Source organism: Notolepis coatsorum, assembly GCF_963971535.1.
Source record: "Notolepis coatsorum genome assembly, chromosome: 7".
Lineage (NCBI taxonomy): Eukaryota > Metazoa > Chordata > Actinopteri > Aulopiformes > Paralepididae > Notolepis > Notolepis coatsorum.
This window is the reverse complement of record NC_140171.1, coordinates 3,459,039-3,480,360: the sequence shown is the minus strand read 5'-3', so window position 1 is coordinate 3,480,360 and position 21,322 is coordinate 3,459,039. Positions and strand designations below refer to the sequence as shown.

At 41.4% G+C, this 21,322-nt stretch overlaps 1 protein-coding gene across 2 annotated transcripts in view; it reads left to right on the top strand.

The window, feature by feature from the left end:
* Window positions 1–21,322, top strand: part of LOC311231862 (malate dehydrogenase, cytoplasmic-like) — a 51,256-nt gene that overhangs the window by 9,165 nt on the left and 20,769 nt on the right. Inside the window, exons 1-3 of one of the 2 annotated variants that reach the window (XM_084318485.1) lie at window positions 14,019–14,150; window positions 16,456–16,554; window positions 20,385–20,481. In XM_084318485.1, coding sequence (XP_084174611.1) covers window positions 14,148–14,150; window positions 16,456–16,554; window positions 20,385–20,481 — 199 coding nt within the window. In that variant the 5' untranslated portion in view covers window positions 14,019–14,147. Of the gene's footprint in view, window positions 1–14,018; window positions 14,151–16,455; window positions 16,555–20,384; window positions 20,482–21,322 lie in introns of those variants that run through there. The other variant, XM_084318484.1, reaches the window with a different exon arrangement.

Below are 21,322 nucleotides of genomic sequence, written 5' to 3'. Positions count from 1 at the left end.
TAGTTACTGAAACTACTCTAAAACTGTTGTTTACCAAACTACTAGTTACTTCACATACAATGAACAGTATAGTTCAACAGAATTTTAGCTACTTTCAAAGGTGTTTGTGTCAAACTAAAACAACTATGAAAAAGTCATTTGACTGCATCCAAACTACACTGCAGAAAATGATCACAATCAGAATCAGGAACCTCCTATACGGTCGTTACACAGAGCAACAACTGACCCGGATACTGAACTGACACTGGAGTGCGGGTGTGTTTGATTTATGGACTAGGGCGGGGCGGGGGGGGGGGGGGGGGGGGGGGGGGGGGGGAACCTTGTTTAGACCCAAGGGTGTGTTTTCAGGAGAGGACAGATAGCACTTGTTGAGGTGGAATCAGGAAAATGCTCAATTTCTAGGGAAATTAATCAAGTAAAGTGTTCCTTTATTAGTCCCCGTTGGGGGACAAATGTCATGTGCCATAGCAGCAAGGAGGGGGGGGGTTACAGGTAGAATATTATCAGGTAATAATAATAATAATAATAATAATAATAATAATAATAATAATAATAATAATAATAATAATAATAATGATGATGATGATGATGATGATGATGATGATGATGATGATGATGATGATGATGATGATGATGATGATGATGATGATGATAATAATAATAATGGAACATAGAACAAAGTGATAATATTGATAATAGTGATAACAGTAGTGACTGGCAGGATTCAATCAGTCAGTAATAATAGTGATAATGATAGTATACATGGAGTCAGAAAGATAGTCCTAACAGTTCTCAAGTTCACCCGCTGTTAGCTCTCTAGCAATTGGCAGCAGTCTGTGCCCTACGGTTGTGGAGCCTGATGGCTACTGGCACAAAGGACTGTCCGAGGTGGTTTGTGGTGTCATGGGGGGGGATAAGTCTGTGGCTGAACGTGCTCCTCATCTTGGCTAGTTCCTCATAGAGGAGGTGGGAGAGGTTTTCCAGTATAGCATCCAGCTTTTTCCTCATCCCCCTCTCGGCCACCACCTCTAGTTTAACCAGTTCGACTCCAACTACGGAGCTAGCCTTGTAGTTTGTAATGAATTACCAAGAACGTAGGTGCTATAGTATAGATAACATTTTAATGTAGAGTAAAAGTCATTTCCCAGAGCTTTTAGAAAGGTGTGGAATAAAAGTGGAATAAAAAACATAATTGATTAATGAATTTATCATTTAAAGATTTTGGCGGGTCCAAAATTAATGTTGTTTTTTACATGTTGCAGGCATGTATCCCCTCACTACTTCCCATTTCCCCACATGGAATGCACCTGATTGGTTACATGACATGCTGGTGGTCTAGTGCGACATCTAGTGGCTGAATGTTATCTATAGCACCCTTAATTACTTTAAAAAAACCTGTGATGAAAACAAACCTGAAAATAATGTGTATCTCCTCTTACGGAGCCACCCTGTGGAATGGGCTAGAGAGGATGAACTAAAATATTGTGAAAACATAAATCAATTCAAATCCAGACTAAAAAAAATCTATTTTCGATAGGTACAGAAGGGAAGAAGATAATTAACAAAAAAATACATATGGTACCGTATTGTACGTTATATCATATTACATTATATAATCATATTATAATTTATTTGTATATTATATTAAACTATATTTACACTATATACTATTATATTATGGTACTATATTATATTGTTATTGTATTGTATATATCATATCATAATTATACTATATATCTCATATCACATTATATATGTGTTGTATACACTATTATATTATATACTGCAGGTATACTATACCCTAATGTGTACTGTATTGTGTACTATATGTGTGTACTGTAATGTGTACTATATGTATGTACTATGTATGTAAATGTAAATAAAAAATAAAAAAAAAAAGTCTTCAGGGGTAGGGACCGACAAGCCTAGTGCTTCTCCCTTCAGCCCTTTTCGGACAATTGGACAATGCTGCAATAGCAGCTGGTAAAACTTTGGCGATTTATGGAATGACCGTTGTTATGTGTCCAAAACCCAGAAATAAAAAATAACTGAACTGAACTGAACGGAAACTCCCCAACACTAGGTTTTGGAGGGAAAACCGTGCAGCAGCCATTTTGACTTGTCATAGATGGGTACCAATTATGTAACCATCAAAGAGTCAAAAGCATTTGATACAGTTGATCCCTCTCTCTCTTTCAAAGACTATTAGGGGTCGAAGCAGCAAAGCTCCCGGTACCCTATTTTAATTGTATTTGTATTTGTAGTAGTCGTTTTATTCAACCCTCACACACACAATATGCACAATCGTCCCAGACTGTCCACGGTCTTTGATTCTAGCTGTGACTGAAAAGGTACAGGCTTAAGCATAATGCTTATATATGTCTGTCCTATATTCCTATCAAATTAAGCCTCCAAAATAGAAAAATAATAGCATAATACAATTATTCACATTTGTAACCCTCATAAATAGCCTTTTCTTTTCTTTTTTTTAAGTGAATGACTCATTCTTAAATGTATATCGGCATTGTTCCCCAACAATATAAATATATCTCCTTTTAATCCCTTTCTTAGCTTTTTGAACAGTAAATTTACAAACGTCTCTCAAATCACATTTGCTCCCCTGTATTGAAAAGACCTTTGCACACAGTCCAGGGGTAACTTTGTTTTTAACATTATTTGCATATATTTTATAATCATTACATTTGAAAGGATTATTATTTGTCTCTGCTAAAAGCCCAGGTCCAAAAGTAACCACGTTTGGCAGGTGTGGGTTCGGCCCCCCTCTAGTCAGGCAGGGGCAACCATATCCAACTTTTCCTCCCTGATGATAAGATGCATTGAATTCCACTGTTAGACGTCACATTGTGTCACTCACTGGTTGAACGAGACCAGACACAGGTGTGGTCAATTAAGCCTCTGAGCCCGCAGGTGTTACACCAATGCCCTTGATTACCTGCATGCAATTAATGCAGCCGGTAATCAAGACCAAACGAAAAACGTTTTTAGAGGCTCTAAAATCTAAATAAATAAAACGTTTCTTTCTTTTGTTTCATTTTCAAGATCATTTTTTTATTTTTTATTATCAAATATATATATATTTTTCCATTTTGAACATAAAACAAGGCAACACAATACAGTAGTAATAATAACAAGACCACACAGTACCATAATAATAATAATAATAATAATAATAATAATAATAATAATAATAATAATAATAATAATAATAATAATAATAATAATAATAATAATAATACAAATAATAAATACAGAACATAAAAACCAACTTGTACTACAGACACCACAAAAGACATCATTCCAATGTACAGTTTTGCTTGTACAGTTGTAAACTGTAAACAGATGTAAACAAGACGAAAGTCTTTCTCTGGTCTGCATCCCCTTGACAATTGTATGTATTGAGCTGTACTGTATACTGTACCCATTCTGCAATCTGTTAATAAAGTTGTCAATCAAATCAATCAATCAATCACAAAAGTAATTTCCTCCCCCACCCCAGGACCCCCGGACCCCCCAGGACCAACACCCCAACCCCGGCGCTGCTAGATAGTGGGTTTCAAGATAATATTCTGTGCATTTTGCCTGCATTGACCAAAATTAGTTTGTCATCCAAAACGCGTGCGTGTGTGTGTGTGCCTGGTGCGTGCGTGAGCAGGAGAGCCCGTGAACCGTCTCCCTCACTGTGCCTAGACATGCGTCTGTTACAGATATTAACGAGCCAGGCAAATGTAGAAATAGAGATCATTTTAGGCAAATATCTTAAGGTTTGGTTATTCTTCTAATGTAGTCTAGTAACCGCACAATTATGCCACGTATACCAAGTGGTCGTGTTCGAAAGCAAGCTTTTTCAAGCCCACAGGAACACTTTCACTTTCTATTAGACTGTGAAGAACAAGGCTTTCAATCAATCAATCAATCAATCAATCAATCACATACTGTATCAACATCGGAATCATGATCTTACACCGGATTTGCTATGATATATTGTTAGAATCAGCTCGTGCATCATGCCATCTTTTCTATTTCTCTAAAGAACATGAAATTGTGCATGCAAATTTATGTTGGCTTTCACCCACTATGCTTCATTTTTTGGGAAGCATGAGGGAGAGAGCAAATATGGGTGGATAAAAGAGTCCAGTCTCTCTCTCTCTCTCTCTCTCTCTCTCTCTCTCTCTCTCTCTCTCTGAACCCAACTCCATTCAACACCAGTCTCTCTCTCTCTCTCTCTGAACCCAACTCCATTCAACACCAGTCTCTCTCTACCTGAACCCAACTCCATTCAACACCAGTCTCTCTCTACCTGAACCCAACTCCATTCAACACCAGTCTCTCTCTACCTGAACCCAACTCCATTCAACACCAGTCTCTCTCTACCTGAACCCAACTCCATTCAACACCAGTCTCTCTCTACCTGAACCCAACTCCATTCAACACCAGTCTCTCTCTACCTGAACCCAACTCCATTCAACACCTGTCTCTCTCTCTCTCTGAACCCAACTCCATTCAACACCTGTCTCTCTACCTGAACCCAACTCCATTCGCCAGTATTATTGCCAACAATGCTTTACGTTGTGAATATTGACGATGTAAGAATAATCATATTGTATGGAGTGTCCACGATCAGTCATATTGGAGAAGGTAAATCATATGTAGCGCCCTCATGTGGTTTGGTTGCTACATGTCCATATCAAGGAAACGACAGATAAAGGCAACCACGTTAGGCAGCTACAGAATAACTTAATATTTTAAAGTGACCTTATTGATACCCTAACAAAGGGGCACTTCACCAAAAAAGTGTATGAAAAACAGTTAATGCTGCTCAGTTCAGTTATTATGATAAAACAACGTTATTATGATAAAACGCAAACAGTTAATGTTGCTTCGATTGATTGATTGAAAACTTTATTAACAGATTGCAGAATGGGTGCAATACAGTACGGCTCAATACACACAATTGTTAAGGGGATGCAGACCAGAGAAAGACTTTCGTCTTGTTTACATCAGGGTCCCCCATTTTCAATTCATCGTAACATTATGACATACATGACATACAGATAGGCAGTACTGCTACATCTATACATTTATGACATACCAGATTTGCAAATACAGTAGTTTGTGATACAAAAAGAGTCCAGACAAGAGAGTATATACATTTGACGTAAAAACTGTACATTGGGGGAAGTTGGGTAGGAGGGGTGGGTGGGGAACACTGTACAACTGTACAAGCAAAACTGTACATTGGAATATTGACAGAACCATACTAGGTCATTTACTGTACATTGGAGGGGGTTGGGTTAGGACATTTACAGGGGCCAGTTTCGAATTGCAGTCTCCCGTAGGTGTTCTTTGAGAGTGGTTTTGAAAGTGGGTAGTGATTCACATTCCTTTACAGCTGTGGGTAGGGCGTTCCACATTGATGTGGCATAATTGCGAAACGTGTTTAGTCCCTTGTTAGTCCCTTGCTCAGTTCAGTTATTATGATAAAACAACGTTATTATGATAAAACACAAACAGTTAATGTTGCTCAGTTCAGTTATTATGATCAAAAGAAAAACAGCAGCAGCTGTCCTCATTTTGCAGAGAGGAACAATATACTGTAAACCATCAATCAATAGCCATTGAACTCATAATCATTGATAGTCATTGAACTCACCCTGCCTTTATTTGGGACAGGTGTATATTTGGTCTCTATACAGTATCCATAGATACGTGATATTATTCTGTAACCATATTCATTCACTCAATATAGATTATTTTGTACTTGATATGTGCTCTTTGGTTTTGGGTTCCATGACACTCTTCCATGTACATGAATGTAAAAGCCTTTACATTGCATGGCTACAATGGGAAACCATGCCAGAGTGTGTTACTGTATCAGTTTGGGGAATGTATTTGTTGCAGTGGGTCTGTTTGATAGTGATGGGTCTGTTTGATAGTGGGGGGGGGTCTGTTTGATAGTGGTGGGTCTGTTTGATAGTGGTGGGTCTGTTTGATAGTGGTGGGTCTGTTTGATAGTGGTGGGTCTGTTTGATAGTGGTGGGTCTGTTTGATAGTGGTGGGTCTGTTTGATAGTGGTGGGTCTGTTTGATAGTGGTGGGTCTGTTTGATAGTGACGGGTCTGTTTGATAGTGGTGGGTCTGTTTGATAGTGGTGGGTCTGTTTGATAGTGGTGGGTCTGTTTGATAGTGGTGGGTCTGTTTGATAGTGGTGGGTCTGTTTGATAGTGGTGGGTCTGTTCGATAGTGACGGGTCTGTTTGATAGTGGTGGGTCTGTTTGATAATGGTGGGTCTGTTTGATAGTGGTGGGTCTGTCTGATAGTGGTGGGTCTGTTTGAGAGTGGTGGGTCTGTTTGATAGTGGTGGGCCTGTTTGATAATGGTGGGTCTGTTTGATAGTGGTGGGTCTGTTTGATAGTGGTGGGTCTGTTTGAGAGTGGTGGGTCTGTTTGATAGTGGTGGGCCTGTTTGATAGTGGGGGGTCTGTTTGATAGTGGTGGGTCTGTTTGAGAGTGGTGGGTCTGTTTGATAGTGGTGGGTCTGTTTGATAGTGGTGGGTCTGTTTGATAGTGATGGGTCTGTTTGATAGTGATGGGCCTGTTTGATAGTGATGGGCCTGTTTGATAGTGGTGGGTCTGTTTGATAGTGGTTGACCTGTTTGATAGTGACGGGTCTGTTTGATAGTGGTGGGTCTGTTTGATAGTGGCGGGTCTGTTTGATAGTGGGGGGTCTGTTTGATAGTGGTGGGCCTGTTTGAGAGTGGTGGGTCTGTTTGATAGTGGTTGTCGTCACACTGTGTCGTCGTCATGTAGCATCTATTCACTGAGGGGGGAATGTACTTTGTCACGGAAATGTTCTAACTATAGCATCCCTGGGTGGAATCAATCAATATACATATTGATCACGCAACGACTTCTCTCGTTCTGCAGAATTCATCCAGGCTGTCGGTGAACACCAGTAGATAACAGTTATGTCGCATCTTAAGTCTCTGCTCAGAGTGCAGACCCCTGGTGTCTGCTAGCGTGCGTCTAGGCTGCGCTGTCACGCTGAGGTTGAGAATCACAATCTATTTATAGATTTGTACCTAGATGATATCCTAGCTCGGGTGTAGTCTTGGGACATTTGTGAAGAATTCTGGTTGTAACTGGTTAAAACACGTATCTATTCCGCACATATTCATTCTTATTTTTTCCTGCTGTTAATAGCTTTACGAAAAACATTATTCTACCTCGTGTTAAGATTATCAGCACCTACTTCTACAGACTACTTCTAATGGATTTCCAGCATGGTCAGAATGACTCAGCATTTGAAGGGCACATACAGTACACACGCACACACACACACACACACACACACACACACACACACACACACACACACACACACACACACACACACACACACGCACACACACACACACACATGCATGCATTAGCCTGGTGCAGTATACTATCAGAATCAAGAATGAAGAAGTTTATTTGTCACATACATACCAGGGCATACAGTGAAATGCGGGTGGTCATGCCCGCATCGATTGTGCAATAATACAATAATAAAATAGACATAGGAGGGAAAAAAAACAGGTAAGACATAAGATGTGCATGATAAAAATAGACATGCTAAGTTCCTGAGAAACTGTTTCCTATGTCGACTACTATACAATATACAATTTTAACTCTGTCATTATTATACTTAATGTAATTATCTAAAACTATACTATACAATACCTCATTCCAGTGACTTTTCCATTATTTAAAGTGACATTTTGTTTAAAGTGATTGTTTAAAGTGGTTGCAGTGTGTGTGTGTGTGTGTGTGTGTGTGTGTGTGTGTGTGTGTGTGTGTGTGTGTGTGTGTGTGTGTGTGTGTGTGTGTGTGTGTGTGTGTGTGTGTGTGTGTGCGTGTAATCATGAAGTGGTTAGCATTAGCTTTTCTAAGCTACATTTTTGAGCTGCTATCAACTCTGGGAGAAGCGTGTTAATAGAACTCTCACTCGTCACGTCATTATGACGAGGCACAAATTAACAGTCTTTAACTTTCCTGTTTACCAGTAATGTTGTCCTTGATGCTGCACGTGAGGTTAATGTTGTCCTTGATGCTACATGTGATGTTAATGTTGTCCTTGATGCTACATGTGGGGTTAATGTTGTCCTTGATGCTACATGTGGGGTTAATGTTGTCCTTGATGCTGCATGTGGGGTTAATGTTGTCCTTGGTGCTACATGTGGGGTTAATGTTGTCCTTGATGCTGCATGTGGGGTTAATGTTGTCCTTGGTGCTACATGTGGGGTTAATGTTGTCCTTGATGCTGCATGTGGGGTTAATGTTGTCCTTGATGCTGCATGTGGGGTTAATGTTGTCCTTGATGCTACATGTGGGGTTAATGTTGTCCTTGATGCTACATGTGGGGTTAATGTTGTCCTTGATGCTACATGTGGGGTTAATGTTGTCCTTGATGCTGCATGTAATGTTAATGTTGTCCTTGATGCTGCATGTAATGTTAATGTTGTCCTTGATGCTGCATGTGGGGTTAATGTTGTCCTTGATGCTACATGTGGGGTTAATGTTGTCCTTGATGCTACATGTGGGGTTAATGTTGTCCTTGATGCTACATGTGGGGTTAATGTTGTCCTTGATGCTGCATGTGATGTTAATGTTGTCCTTGATGCTGCATGTGGGGTTAATGTTGTCCTTGATGCTGCATGTGGGGTTAATGTTGTCCTCGATGCTACATGTGGGGTTAATGTTGTCCTTGGTGCTACATGTGATGTTAATGTTGTCCTTGATGCTACATGTGGGGTTAATGTTGTCCTTGATGCTGCATGTGATGTTAATGTTATCCTTGATGCTGCATGTGGGGTTAATGTTGTCCTTGGTGCTACATGTGGGGTTAATGTTGTCCTTGATGCTGCATGTGATGTTAATGTTATCCTTGATGCTGCATGTGATGTTAATGTTGTCCTTGATGCTGCATGTGGGGTTAATGTTGTCCTTGATGCTGCATGTGATGTTAATCTTGTCCTTGGTGCTACATGTGGGGTTAATGTTGTCCTTGGTGCTACATGTAATGTTAATGTTGTCCTTGATGCTGCATGTGGGGTTAATGTTATCCTTGATGCTGCATGTGGGGTTAATGTTATCCTTGATGCTGCATGTGACGTTAATGTTGTCCTTGATGCTGCATGTGGGGTTAATGTTGTCCTTGATGCTACATGTGGGGTTAATGTTGTCCTTGGTGCTACATGTAATGTTAATGTTGTCCTCTATGCTGCACGTGGGGTTAATGTTGTCCTTGATGCTGCATGTGGGGTTAATGTTATCCTTGATGCTGCATGTGGGGTTAATGTTGTCCTTGATGCTACATGTGGGGTTAATGTTGTCCTTGATGCTGCATGTGATGTTAATGTTGTCCTTGGTGTTACATGTGGGGTTAATGTTGTCCTTGATGCTACATGTGGGGTTAATGTTGTCCTTGGTGCTACATGTGGGGTTAATGTTGTCCTTGATGCTGCATGTGATGTTAATGTTGTCTTTGGTGTTACATGTGGGGTTAATGTTGTCCTTGATGCTACATGTGGGGTTAATGTTGTCCTTGATGCTACATGTGGGGTTAATGTTGTCCTTGATGCTACATGTGGGGTTAATGTTGTCCTTGATGCTACATGTGGGGTTAATGTTGTCCTTGATGCTGCATGTGGGGTTAATGTTGTCCTTGATGCTGCATGTAATGTTAATGTTGTCCTTGATGCTGCATGTAATGTTAATGTTGTCCTTGATGCTGCATGTAATGTTAATGTTGTCCTTGGTGCTACATGTAATGTTAATGTTGTCCTTGATGCTGCATGTGGGGTTAATGTTATCCTTGATGCTGCATGTGGGGTTAATGTTGTCCTTGATGCTGCATGTGGGGTTAATGTTGTCATTGGTGCTACATGTGGGGTTAATGTTGTCCTTGATGCTGCATGTGATGTTAATGTTGTCCTTGGTGTTACATGTGGGGTTAATGTTGTCCTTGATGCTACATGTGGGGTTAATGTTGTCCTTGATGCTACATGTGGGGTTAATGTTGTCCTTGATGCTACATGTGGGGTTAATGTTGTCCTTGATGCTACATGTGGGGTTAATGTTGTCCTTGATGCTACATGTGGGGTTAATGTTGTCCTTGATGCTACATGTGGGGTTAATGTTGTCCTTGATGCTGCATGTGGGGTTAATGTTGTCCTTGATGCTACATGTGGGGTTAATGTTGTCCTTGGTGCTACATGTGGGGTTAATGTTGTCCTTGGTGCTACATGTGGGGTTAATGTTGTCCTTGATGCTACATGTGGGGTTAATGTTGTCCTTGATGCTGCATGTGGGGTTAATGTTGTCCTTGATGCTACATGTGGGGTTAATGTTGTCCTTGATGCTGCATGTGGGGTTAATGTTGTCCTTAATGCTGCATGTGATGTTAATGTTGTCCTTGATGCTGCATGTGGGGTTAATGTTGTCCTTGATGCTGCATGTGGGGTTAATGTTGTCCTTGATGCTGCATGTGGGGTTAATGTTGTCCTTGATGCTGCATGTGATGTTAATGTTGTCCTTGATGCTACATGTGGGGTTAATGTTGTCCTTGATGCTGCTTGTAGGGTTAATGTTGTCCTTGATGCTACATGTGGGGTTAATGTTGTCCTTGATGCTGCATGTGGGGTTAATGTTGTCCTTGATGCTACATGTGGGGTTAATGTTGTCCTTGATGCTACATGTGGGGTTAATGTTGTCCTTGATGCTGCATGTGGGGTTAATGTTGTCCTTGATGCTGCATGTGGGGTTAATGTTGTCCTTGATGCTACATGTGGGGTTAATGTTGTCCTTGATGCTGCATGTGAGGTTAATGTTGTCCTTGATGCTACATGTGAGGTTAATGTTGTCCTTGATGCTGCATGTGGGGTTAATGTTGTCCTTGGTGCTACATGTGGGGTTAATGTTGTCCTTGATGCTGCATGTGGGGTTAATGTTGTCCTTGATGCTACATGTGGGGTTAATGTTGTCCTTGATGCTACATGTGAGGTTAATGTTGTCCTTGGTGCTACATGTGGGGTTAATGTTGTCCTTGATGCTACATGTGGGGTTAATGTTGTCCTTGATGCTACATGTGGGGTTAATGTTGTCCTTGATGCTGCATGTGGGGTTAATGTTGTCCTTGATGCTACATGTGGGGTTAATGTTGTCCTTGGTGCTACATGTGGGGTTAATGTTGTCCTTGATGCTACATGTGGGGTTAATGTTGTCCTTGATGCTGCATGTGGGGTTAATGTTGTCCTTGATGCTACATGAATGAATGAATGAAAACTTTATTTAACAGATTGCAGAATGGGTACAATACAGTACGGCTCAATACATACAATTGTTAAGGGGATGCAGACCTGAGAAAGACGTTTGTCTTGTTTCCATCAGGGTCCCCCATTTTCAATTCATATAGACATTTATGACATACACAACATACATGACATTTATGGCATAGGGACATATAGGTATTTAGTACTGATACATTTGTGACATAAGCGGTATTCAAATATACAGTACTGTTACCCCTAGATCCTGACAGAGTATATACATATGATGGGGAGGGGACTGTACATTAGGAGGGGGTGGGTGGGTGGGAGGGACAATATACATGCGGTGGGGAGGAGACTGTCTATTAGGAGGTGGTGGGGGTTTTGGGCATTTACGGTGGCCAGTTTCGAATTGCAGCCTCCCGTGTGGGGTTAATGTTGTCCTTGATGCTGCATGTAGGGTTAATGTTGTCCTTGATGCTACATGTGGGGTTAATGTTGTCCTTGATGCTGCATGTGGGGTTAATGTTGTCCTTGATGCTGCATGTGGGGTTAATGTTGTCCTTGATGCTGCATGTGGGGTTAATGTTGTCCTTGGTGCTGCATGTGGGGTTAATGTTGTCCTTGATGCTACATGTGGGGTTAATGTTGTCCTTGATGCTGCATGTGGGGTTAATGTTGTCCTTGATGCTGCATGTGGGGTTAATGTTGTCCTTGATGCTACATGTGGGGTTAATGTTGTCCTTGGTGCTACATGTGGGGTTAATGTTGTCCTTGATGCTACATGTGGGGTTAATGTTGTCCTTGATGCTACATGTGGGGTTAAAGGTATAGTCTGTAATTCCGTCAAACAGTGACCTCTAGGCAAAGGACCGCTGCTTGGTACTGCACTTTGTTTACTTTTTTTTGTTTTGTTTTGATCTTAGGTGTGGGTTGTGAGTTTAGTCACTTACTATACTGTGAATTTCTCCAGTCCAGACCTCTCTTGGCAGGGCCTGAGGTGGTGTGGCCAGCAGTAATAACCCCTCCCCTCTACCCCCACTGAAATCCAATCCATCCAATCTATATCTGTATATATCAAGTTTCAAGTTTCAAGTTCAAGTTTCTTTAATAGTTGTCATACAGAAGTACAGAATACTTTTATACAAAATGCTTCTTACTGTTACGCCCCAGAGACTGTGCTAGACAAGATAAGTATGAAATAAAATAGTATAGCATGTAAAAAGAAGTAAAAATAGAGGTCACAGACAGTGTTCAGTATAGACATATGTACAATGTTCGATGCAGAATAGAAGTAACGCTACCATACAATATACAATATACTATGCAATGTACTAATATACAATACTATATAGTGCAAAGCAGAAATGGGATGAGGTACAATTTAGGTACAATTTACAGTAAGGTGTACGAGTTGTAGTGCAAATCCTTTACCAATAAATATAAAGTGTGTTTAGGTGAGTGGGTGCTGCAGTGTGTTGTTTGTTTAAAGTGAGTGTGTGCGTGTGGATGTGTGTGCTGTGTGCATTTGATGGTTGTTGCATAGTGTTTATTGTTCGTTGAGCAGCCTGATGGCCTGGGGATAGAAGCTTCTTCTGAGTCTATATCCCTCACCTACTCTTATTAGTGATACTGTCTGGCCAGCATGGCTTACTACCATGGTGTATTCATACTTGTATCACTGTACGTAATAATACTGTACATACATCAGATTAGCATATTTACTCAGTAGCTGTATAGTAATGCACTTTACTGTTACCTTGCACTCTGGTTAGATGCTTTCAAAACCACTCTCAAAGAGCACCTACGGGAGACTGCAATTCGAAACTGGCCCCTGTAAATGTACAGTAAATGTCCTAACCCAATAATACACGAGAACCTCTTCTTGGGACCAAGTAAGATTTTGTCGATATTCCAATGTACAGTTTTGCTTGTACAGTTGTACAATGTACAGTTTCCCCCACACCACCTACCCAACCCCACCCGCCTACCCAACCCCCCCCCCCAACCCAACCTCCTCCAATGTACAGTTTCTACATCAAATGTATATATCTCTTTTTTAGACTCTTTTTGTATCACAAACAGTACTGTATTTGTAAATCTGGTATGTCATACATGTATAGATGTAGCAGCAGTACTGTATCTATCTACTATCTGTATGTCGTGAATGTCATATATGTTATGATGAATTGAAAACGGGGGACCCTGATATAAACAAGACGAAAGTCTTTCTCTGGTCTGCGTCCCCTTAACTGTACCCATTCTGCAATCTGTTAATAAAGTTTTCAATCAATCAATCAATCAATGCCAACTTCGTTGTACATGCTGTACTTTGAATCAAATGTAATCTAATCTAATGTCCCCAAAAAAAATACCAAAATTATAATAGTATTCAGTTTTTTTCCCCCTACCCTGTGGAGTTTGTAATCCAACACTGACGCACCGGTGCAGACCTGCAGTCGAACACGAGATGTCAGGAAAGGGAAGATTTCTGCGATAACCTTTCACAGCGTATTATGACGAGGTGGGCGTGACTCGACGGCGCGGTGCTTCCTGGGGGAGTGTGTTCTTTTCCCGTGATGCTGCACGTGCACGTGCGCTCGGCGACGAAAAGCGGACTACATATCCCAGCGTTACTTGCGCGCACGTGTCATGATGATCCACCGCGGCGTGATGACGTTGCACGCTTCATTCATTCAAGCGCGCGTGGTAGAGGTGACCCCTCTGTGTAGTCTGAGGTCTGGAGAGAGAAGGGTGAGCGCGAGTCTTTGCAGAGCAGCGACATTACCGGTCCTTCTTCTGACTAACAGCGTTCCGAAATGGTAAGAAGGTTCAGGTGTTTTGTGTCTGTTGATAATAATAGCGGGGTGCGATGAAGGTGACGTTCTTTTACATTATTATTCCCTCTGAATCATTATTATTTTGTGTGTTTGTGCTACTACGTACTTTGTGTGTTTTTTAGAGATGACATTGAGAAAGAGAGAGAGGGGCGCGCGCGCGGTACCCGCCTCCCCCCGGTCCGACGCTGTTGTCATTTCATTGGTTAATCGCAGTGTCAATCAATTATATTTTTTAAGCTCGTAATAATTAATTAAAAAAAAAATTAAAGATTTTATCGCGCCGTAATTGAATAAGATGCGACTTAAGTGTCTTAATAATTAGCGATTTAAATTTGCCCCCCCCCCCAACTTGCCGCTGCTACACAAACAAATGTTTGCCACCATTTTACATCTTAATGTCGCGCGGCGTCATCATCATCACCACTTCACCAGCAGCAGCAATAAATCAAACCACTGACATAATAACCGTCGTCGTGTCGTCTTTTTCTTTTTTTTATTATTCAACCACGAGGACGGCGGTGAGGGAGGGAGGGAGGAGGACGTGATGATGATGAATTTATGTTCGCATGGTGGTGGGAGAGGCTCTGTTGTATTTGCACTAAAATGCGGGGATTACTAGTCCGCGACCTTTTGAATTATGGAGTAGGGTCCAGCTGCAGCGCCGGAGAATCCTCTCACTGAACCTGCGCTGTTTTAAGTGACCGTGTGTTATTGGAATGATTGATTGATTGATGGAACATTTTATTAATGTCCGCCTTGTTTCGAACTGCTTATGCTTAGTTTATCTTTAGAGCAGGGCGCGATAGACCACCAGCCCTGATTCCAAACTCGTTAGCATAACCGACTTCGAAAGAGGGCCTAAGCAGGCACGTGCACACATAGAGCCCAAGGGGTGCTTGAGCACCTGCCTTTTTGAGCCTCATAAAAAAAAGTGTCCTTAAAAAAAAAAATCTTTTTGCCCTTACGCATAATATAGACTGCCCTTCCAACTGAGAAATTTCAGGATGGAATCAAAATATTAGGTAAAGAGAGAGAGATGCCCCATATTCCATTGCAGTTTGCACGGCCTCCTCAGCGTGCCTCTCCGCGGACCTATATATTTTATGCATAGCGTGGGTGGTGATGATGATGATGATAGAAACCGCTGTGGCGCATACAGTTGAATGCTGGTATTACACTCACTGAGGGACACGAAGAAGTCAAGTCCGATGGGATTTGGGAATCTCAAATACAAATCGGGATTGGAAAAGAAAATGCATTTATATGAAACTATACAGAATATACAGCACTTCTTGGGGTCTGTAGGGTAAGCACTTATTCCCTCCCCCCTGAACATTTATGGAGATGTATGGGCCTTTTAAGTCTGTGATAAAAGTGTCTTTCAAGGATAAGTGAGCTCCTGCACTGATTATTATAGTTCAATATTCGATATTTGATCACCAAAACCCCCCAAAAAGCATAAAAAGGCCCCCCCCCCCGCCCAAAAAGGCCCACGCCAGGTATAGTGCCCCTTTCAGCCTTTGAGCACCTGCCCCTCTAAAGTCCTGTGCACGTCCCTGGGCCTAAGCATAACCAGTTTGAAACAAGGCGGATTATTAATACAATTTTCAATCGATCATTCCAATAACACACGCTCACATAAAACAGCGCAGGTTCGTGGCTGCCACAGGCTTGCCCAGTGAGAGGATTCTCCGGCGCTGCAGCTGGACCCTATTGGAACGATGGGTCTCTGTAATGTTGTCTGTGTCGTGTCGACCACCGTGGATCAACGTGAGCGGCGCGCCGGTCTGATGTGGTTACTGCCGCTTCCGTCTCCTCCACGGTCTATGTAGGTCACTGTCGTCATGCGTGTCCGCATTGTTTTGGTTAATAATAACTTTTACCGTCTGTATTAGATATTTTCTCCCCACCGGATGTGTATATTTTTTCTCCCACCCAACCCACCCCCTCCTAATGTACAGTCTCATCCCCATCATATGTATATATTCTCTGTTAGGATCTATGGGTAACGGTACTGTGTATTTTGCATATCATATGTCACACATGTAACGTTACTATATACCTGTATGTCATGTATATGTCCCTATGTTATGTTGTGTATGTCATAAATGTCAGTCACTATGAATTGAAAATGGGGGACCCTGATGTAAACCAGACGAAAGTCTTTCTCTGGTCTGCATCCCCTTAACAATTGTGTGTATTGAGCCGTATACTGTATTGTACCCATTCTGCAATCTGTTAATAAAATGTTAATTGTCTTTTTTTTTCTTTTTTTTTGTTGTTGTAGGCTGACCCAATCCGTGTTCTGGTGACCGGCGCCGCCGGGCAGATCGCCTACTCCCTGCTGTATAGCATCGCCAAGGGAGATGTGTTCGGCCCAGAGCAGGTAACGGGGGCCCCCCCTCACTCTCTCTCAATCTATAGTTTTTCGTACTGTACTGTTTCTGTCATGTATTTGTTCTAGGTGGTGTTTTCTGTACTGTACTGTTCCATGTGTCTTTTTATGTTTTATGTAGGGATGCTCGATATTGGCTTTTTTACCGATACCGATATTCCGATATTGTCCAACTCTTAATTTCCGATACCGATATCAACCGATACCGATATATGCAGGGTTTCCCCGTCCAAAAAACTGAATAATTTCAGGTAACTAATAATTTCACTGGATATATATATAACAAATATTGTTATTGTTTTTTTTATTTTTTTTAAACAGATACCGATATTTTCCGATATCACATTTTACTGCCGATATTGGCCGATAATATCGGACATCCCTAGTTTTATGTGGTGTATTGTCGCAGCTACCACCTGCACCGTGCTTGAATTCCACCGGCCTGGCCAATAAAAGGAACTTGAACTTGAACTTGTGTACACACACATTACATCATGGAGTAGCATAACGATAACATTATTCCTTTATTGATGCCCTTGGGGGAAATTCGGGCATCATGGGGGAGGGAGGTACAGGTATGGGCACTGGGCAGGGTTATGGTAAAAGACATAATGCAGGTAATACAATTATAGTACAGTAGAAAATAAAAAATGAGCAGTGTAAACAATATAACGTCACGGTGACCAAATGCGTTCACATTTTTATAGGATTCTATCACATTTTCATAACGACAGCGAATATTACTTACCCCTGCGCTGTTTTCATTGAGGTTTCTTACAAATTAACGATGTTTTATTTGTCCTTTTATATGCGGATAACATTTAAAATCTTAAATTGTACCATTTTGTTTCCATTTAGACAACAAACATTATGGTAATGATGCACTTTTGTTAAAGGGGAACTATCTTATAAATGGCCTTTTTGAGTGTTTAGCATTGTTTCCTAGCTATGTGAACTTATATTAATATGATCTATGTCTAAAAATTCTCATATTGGCGCATTCTTCCAATTCTCCTCTCACAATATTCACCCTCACTGAACTGAGTCGTTTGAAAATGTGCCTATATGTGATGTCATATAGTCACTGCTGCATGTTAATGTTCAGGGGGGCCGGCCCGGCGCAGTGGTTTAGGAGCCCAGGCTCAAAACAGCTCGAAATCTTGAGGTAGAAAAATGCTGTTTTTGAGGACTTGATTAGAAATACAAAACAATGAATAAAAAAAATATATATATTACAGAGGTGTTCCATAGACTCACAGGAATTGTGTAAAAGTGCCCAAATAGTGAAAGAAATAGTAAAATAGTTCCCCTTTAAGATAATTAGTTTACCATTCGCGGTCACTGTACTGAGGTCGCATTAATAGTTTACCGCTGTTCAGATCGCGTCAAAGAATAGACGCGTCCCAGTGACCTGTGACCTGTGCTAAAGGTCTTGGGAAATGTATTCATGTTGTAGTTTTCAACATTTTCACCTTTTTAATTTTAAACCAATGCTGCCATCTACTGACAACAGAAAGTGTTGTCTAATCGTCACCTTGAGAGGCACTTCCGTAAACACCGTCGCCCAAAACCCATTCTAGAGATTCCCACTTTTTACTGGGAATGGGGCGTGGCCGTATTTGGTCCCAGACAATAAGAGTGACTGCGATTGGTCTACGTTCCGTTAATGATCTCTTTGAATATACGCATATGAACAAGTAGGCAGTGTAATCGAGGTGCAGATGAGGGTCTGTGGAGGCCTGTAATGTTTTGATTGATATATAGTTTCCCCACACACACAGATTTATTCTTGGCGCCCCTCCCACTAGGCACCCGACACAGACCCACCACCACAAATGGATTGCCCAAGGTGACACAATGACCGTTGGCCATCTTAAAGGGGCACTACTCCACCCAAAAAAACAATGCTTATTTATTTTGCTCATAATCTCACGCACGTCCAAAAACTCAGTTTTGCACAAATTCATTTAGTTGGACAGTTACGGAGCGTAAAGGAGTTTGAACGTGGCCCCCAGTGATGTCATCGGCGGCCATGGAATCCTTGTGTCGTGTGTATTACAGCTCCGTGAAATGGATGAATAAAATAGCAATATCTTGTCTTATAGGGACTGCTACCTTATAATTAAAATTAGCTGTAATTAAAGGAACACGCCAACATTTTGGGGAAATTAGCTTACCGTCTTCTCCAGAGAGAGACAAGAAGATGGATACCAGTCTCCTCTCTGTGTACGTTCAGTAGGAAGCTATCTGGCTGCACGTTAGCCTAGCTTAGCACAATGAATGGAAGCGGACATGACCGGTTAGCCTGGGCATTGTCCAACTAACACCTCTCCCCCGAAGGCTAACCGATCATGTCCGCTTTTCAGTGTGCTCAGCTAGGCTAACATGCAGCCTATAGCCTCTGGAGAAGACTATAAGCTAATAATTTCCCCAAATGTTGCTGTGTTCTTTTAACACGACACAAGGATTCAATGTCCCCGATGATGACATCACTGGGTGGTGGCCATATTCAAACTCGTTAACTCCCAATAACTTGTCAAAACTATATCAACGTGTGCAAAACTGTTTTATATAGAGTTCACTTTCAAGGCTCTCCATAACCTAGCCCCTCCTTAGCTCACGGAACTCCTCCAGTCCTACGCTCCCTCTCGGTCACTCAGATCCTCCTCTTCCTTCCAACTTGTCACTCCCCCTTCCTGTCTGACTACCATGGGATCCAGAGCCTTCTCCCGCTGTGCCCCCCCCCCCCCCCCGCCTCTGGAATTGCCTACCACAAGAAATCCGTGAAATAGACAACCTCCCCACCTTTGTTTCCCGTCTCAAAACACATCTGTTCATTCTGGCGTACTCACTTTTTAAGTTTATTACAACTGCTCCCCTATGTAACTCTGTAATACTGTGTTTTTACTGTGTGAAATTGTATTTTTTTTTTAACCCTGTACGGCGACCTTGGGTGCTCAGAAAGGCGCCTTTAAATAAAATGCATTATTATTATTAGTTCTTGGATGTGTGATTTTGGTTTTTAAGAAAATTGTTTGTAAAGCTATTTTTGAAAACTACAAGGGTGAATAATACTGTTTTTTTTTTTTTCTTTTTTATATAATACCGTTTTGGAGTCTTAATTTTTGTAAATTGTTAAGAATTATAGGACAGGCCTATAAGCATTATGCTTCAGTCTGTACCTTTTCAGTCACTGTAAAATCAAATATTGTTAAATGATGGTGTATATTGTATTGTGTGAGATGATGACTGACTGACTAAACTACTACTACTACTAATTTATGTGAAAAATAAATCTGCATTGTTTTTTTAACACGTCTCCCAGCCAGGCCTCCTCCTACCACCACAGATAACCTAAGAACGTCGAGGGAAACACAGATTATAACTAGGGATGCTCGATATTGGCTTTTTTACAGATATACCGATATTGTCCAACTCTTAATTTCCGATACCGATGTATGCAGAGTTTCCCCCCCTCCAAAATTTTTAATAATTTTAGGTAATTAACATTAGATATCTCTTGTTGTGGAATTAACACAACATTATGCATACTTTTGACAATAAATAAAATCAGAATTTGTTCTTACTTGCTTGCCTGGGTAAATAAATGTTATAGAAATGTAAAAAAAAAAAAAAAAAAAAATTTTTTTTAAACCGATACCGATATTTTCCGATATCACATTTTAATGCCGATATCGGCCGATAATATCTGACATCCCTAATTATAACCCAAGAACCTTGAGGGAAACACTGATATAACGTAATAGTCTTGAGGGGGGAAACTCCGATCTGTGGCTATTAAATGACCTTCCTGCCCTCAGCCCATCGTCCTGGTTCTGCTGGACATCTCGCCCATGCTGCCGGTTCTGGACGGCGTGGTGATGGAGCTGCAGGACTGTGCTCTGCCCCTGCTGAGAGGTGAGTGAGGGTCCTGTTCTGCCTCCTCCTTCCACTGCTGAGAGCTATAGGGGTGGGACGACGCATCGTATCCGCCCGACTGATTGACTGATTGATTGATTGATTGATTGAAAACTGTATTAACAGATTGCAGAATGGGGTACAATACAGTATGGCTCAATACACAATTGTTAAGGGGATGCAGACCAGAGAAAGACGTTTGTCTTGTTTACATCAGGGTCCCCCATTTTCAATTCATCATAACATGACATACAGATAGACAGTACTGCTACATCTATACATTTATGACATACCAGATCTACAAATATAATACTGTTTGTGATACAAAAAGAGTCTAAAAAAGAGTATATACATTTGAGGGGGAAGAAGAAACTGTACATTGGAGGAGGTTGGGGTGGAGGGGGGGGGGTGTAACTGTACATTAAATTATCAACGAAACCTTGCCTGGTCCCAAGAAGAGGGTCTCGTGTATTACTGGGTTAGGAGGACATTTACTGTACATTTACCGGGGCCAGTTTCGAATTGCAGCCACCCGTAGTAAGTAGGTGCTCTTTGAGGGTGGTTTTGAAAGTGGGTAGTGATTCACATTCCTTTACAGCCGTGGGTAGGGCTGTTCCACATTGATGTGGCATAATCGCGAAACGTGCGTTTAGTCCCTTGTTTGAGCCAAATCTGCGTTGAACATTATTTGTGGAGCTCCCTCTGGTGTTGTGATCGTGGTATTCACTGACCTTTTGGGAAGTATTCTGACCTTTGGGAAGTATTCTGACATGTACAGCACGGCAGTAGTAGCGTGTGAAACGCCGTGTAGACATCATTACAGCGGAGCAGGGCTACAGAG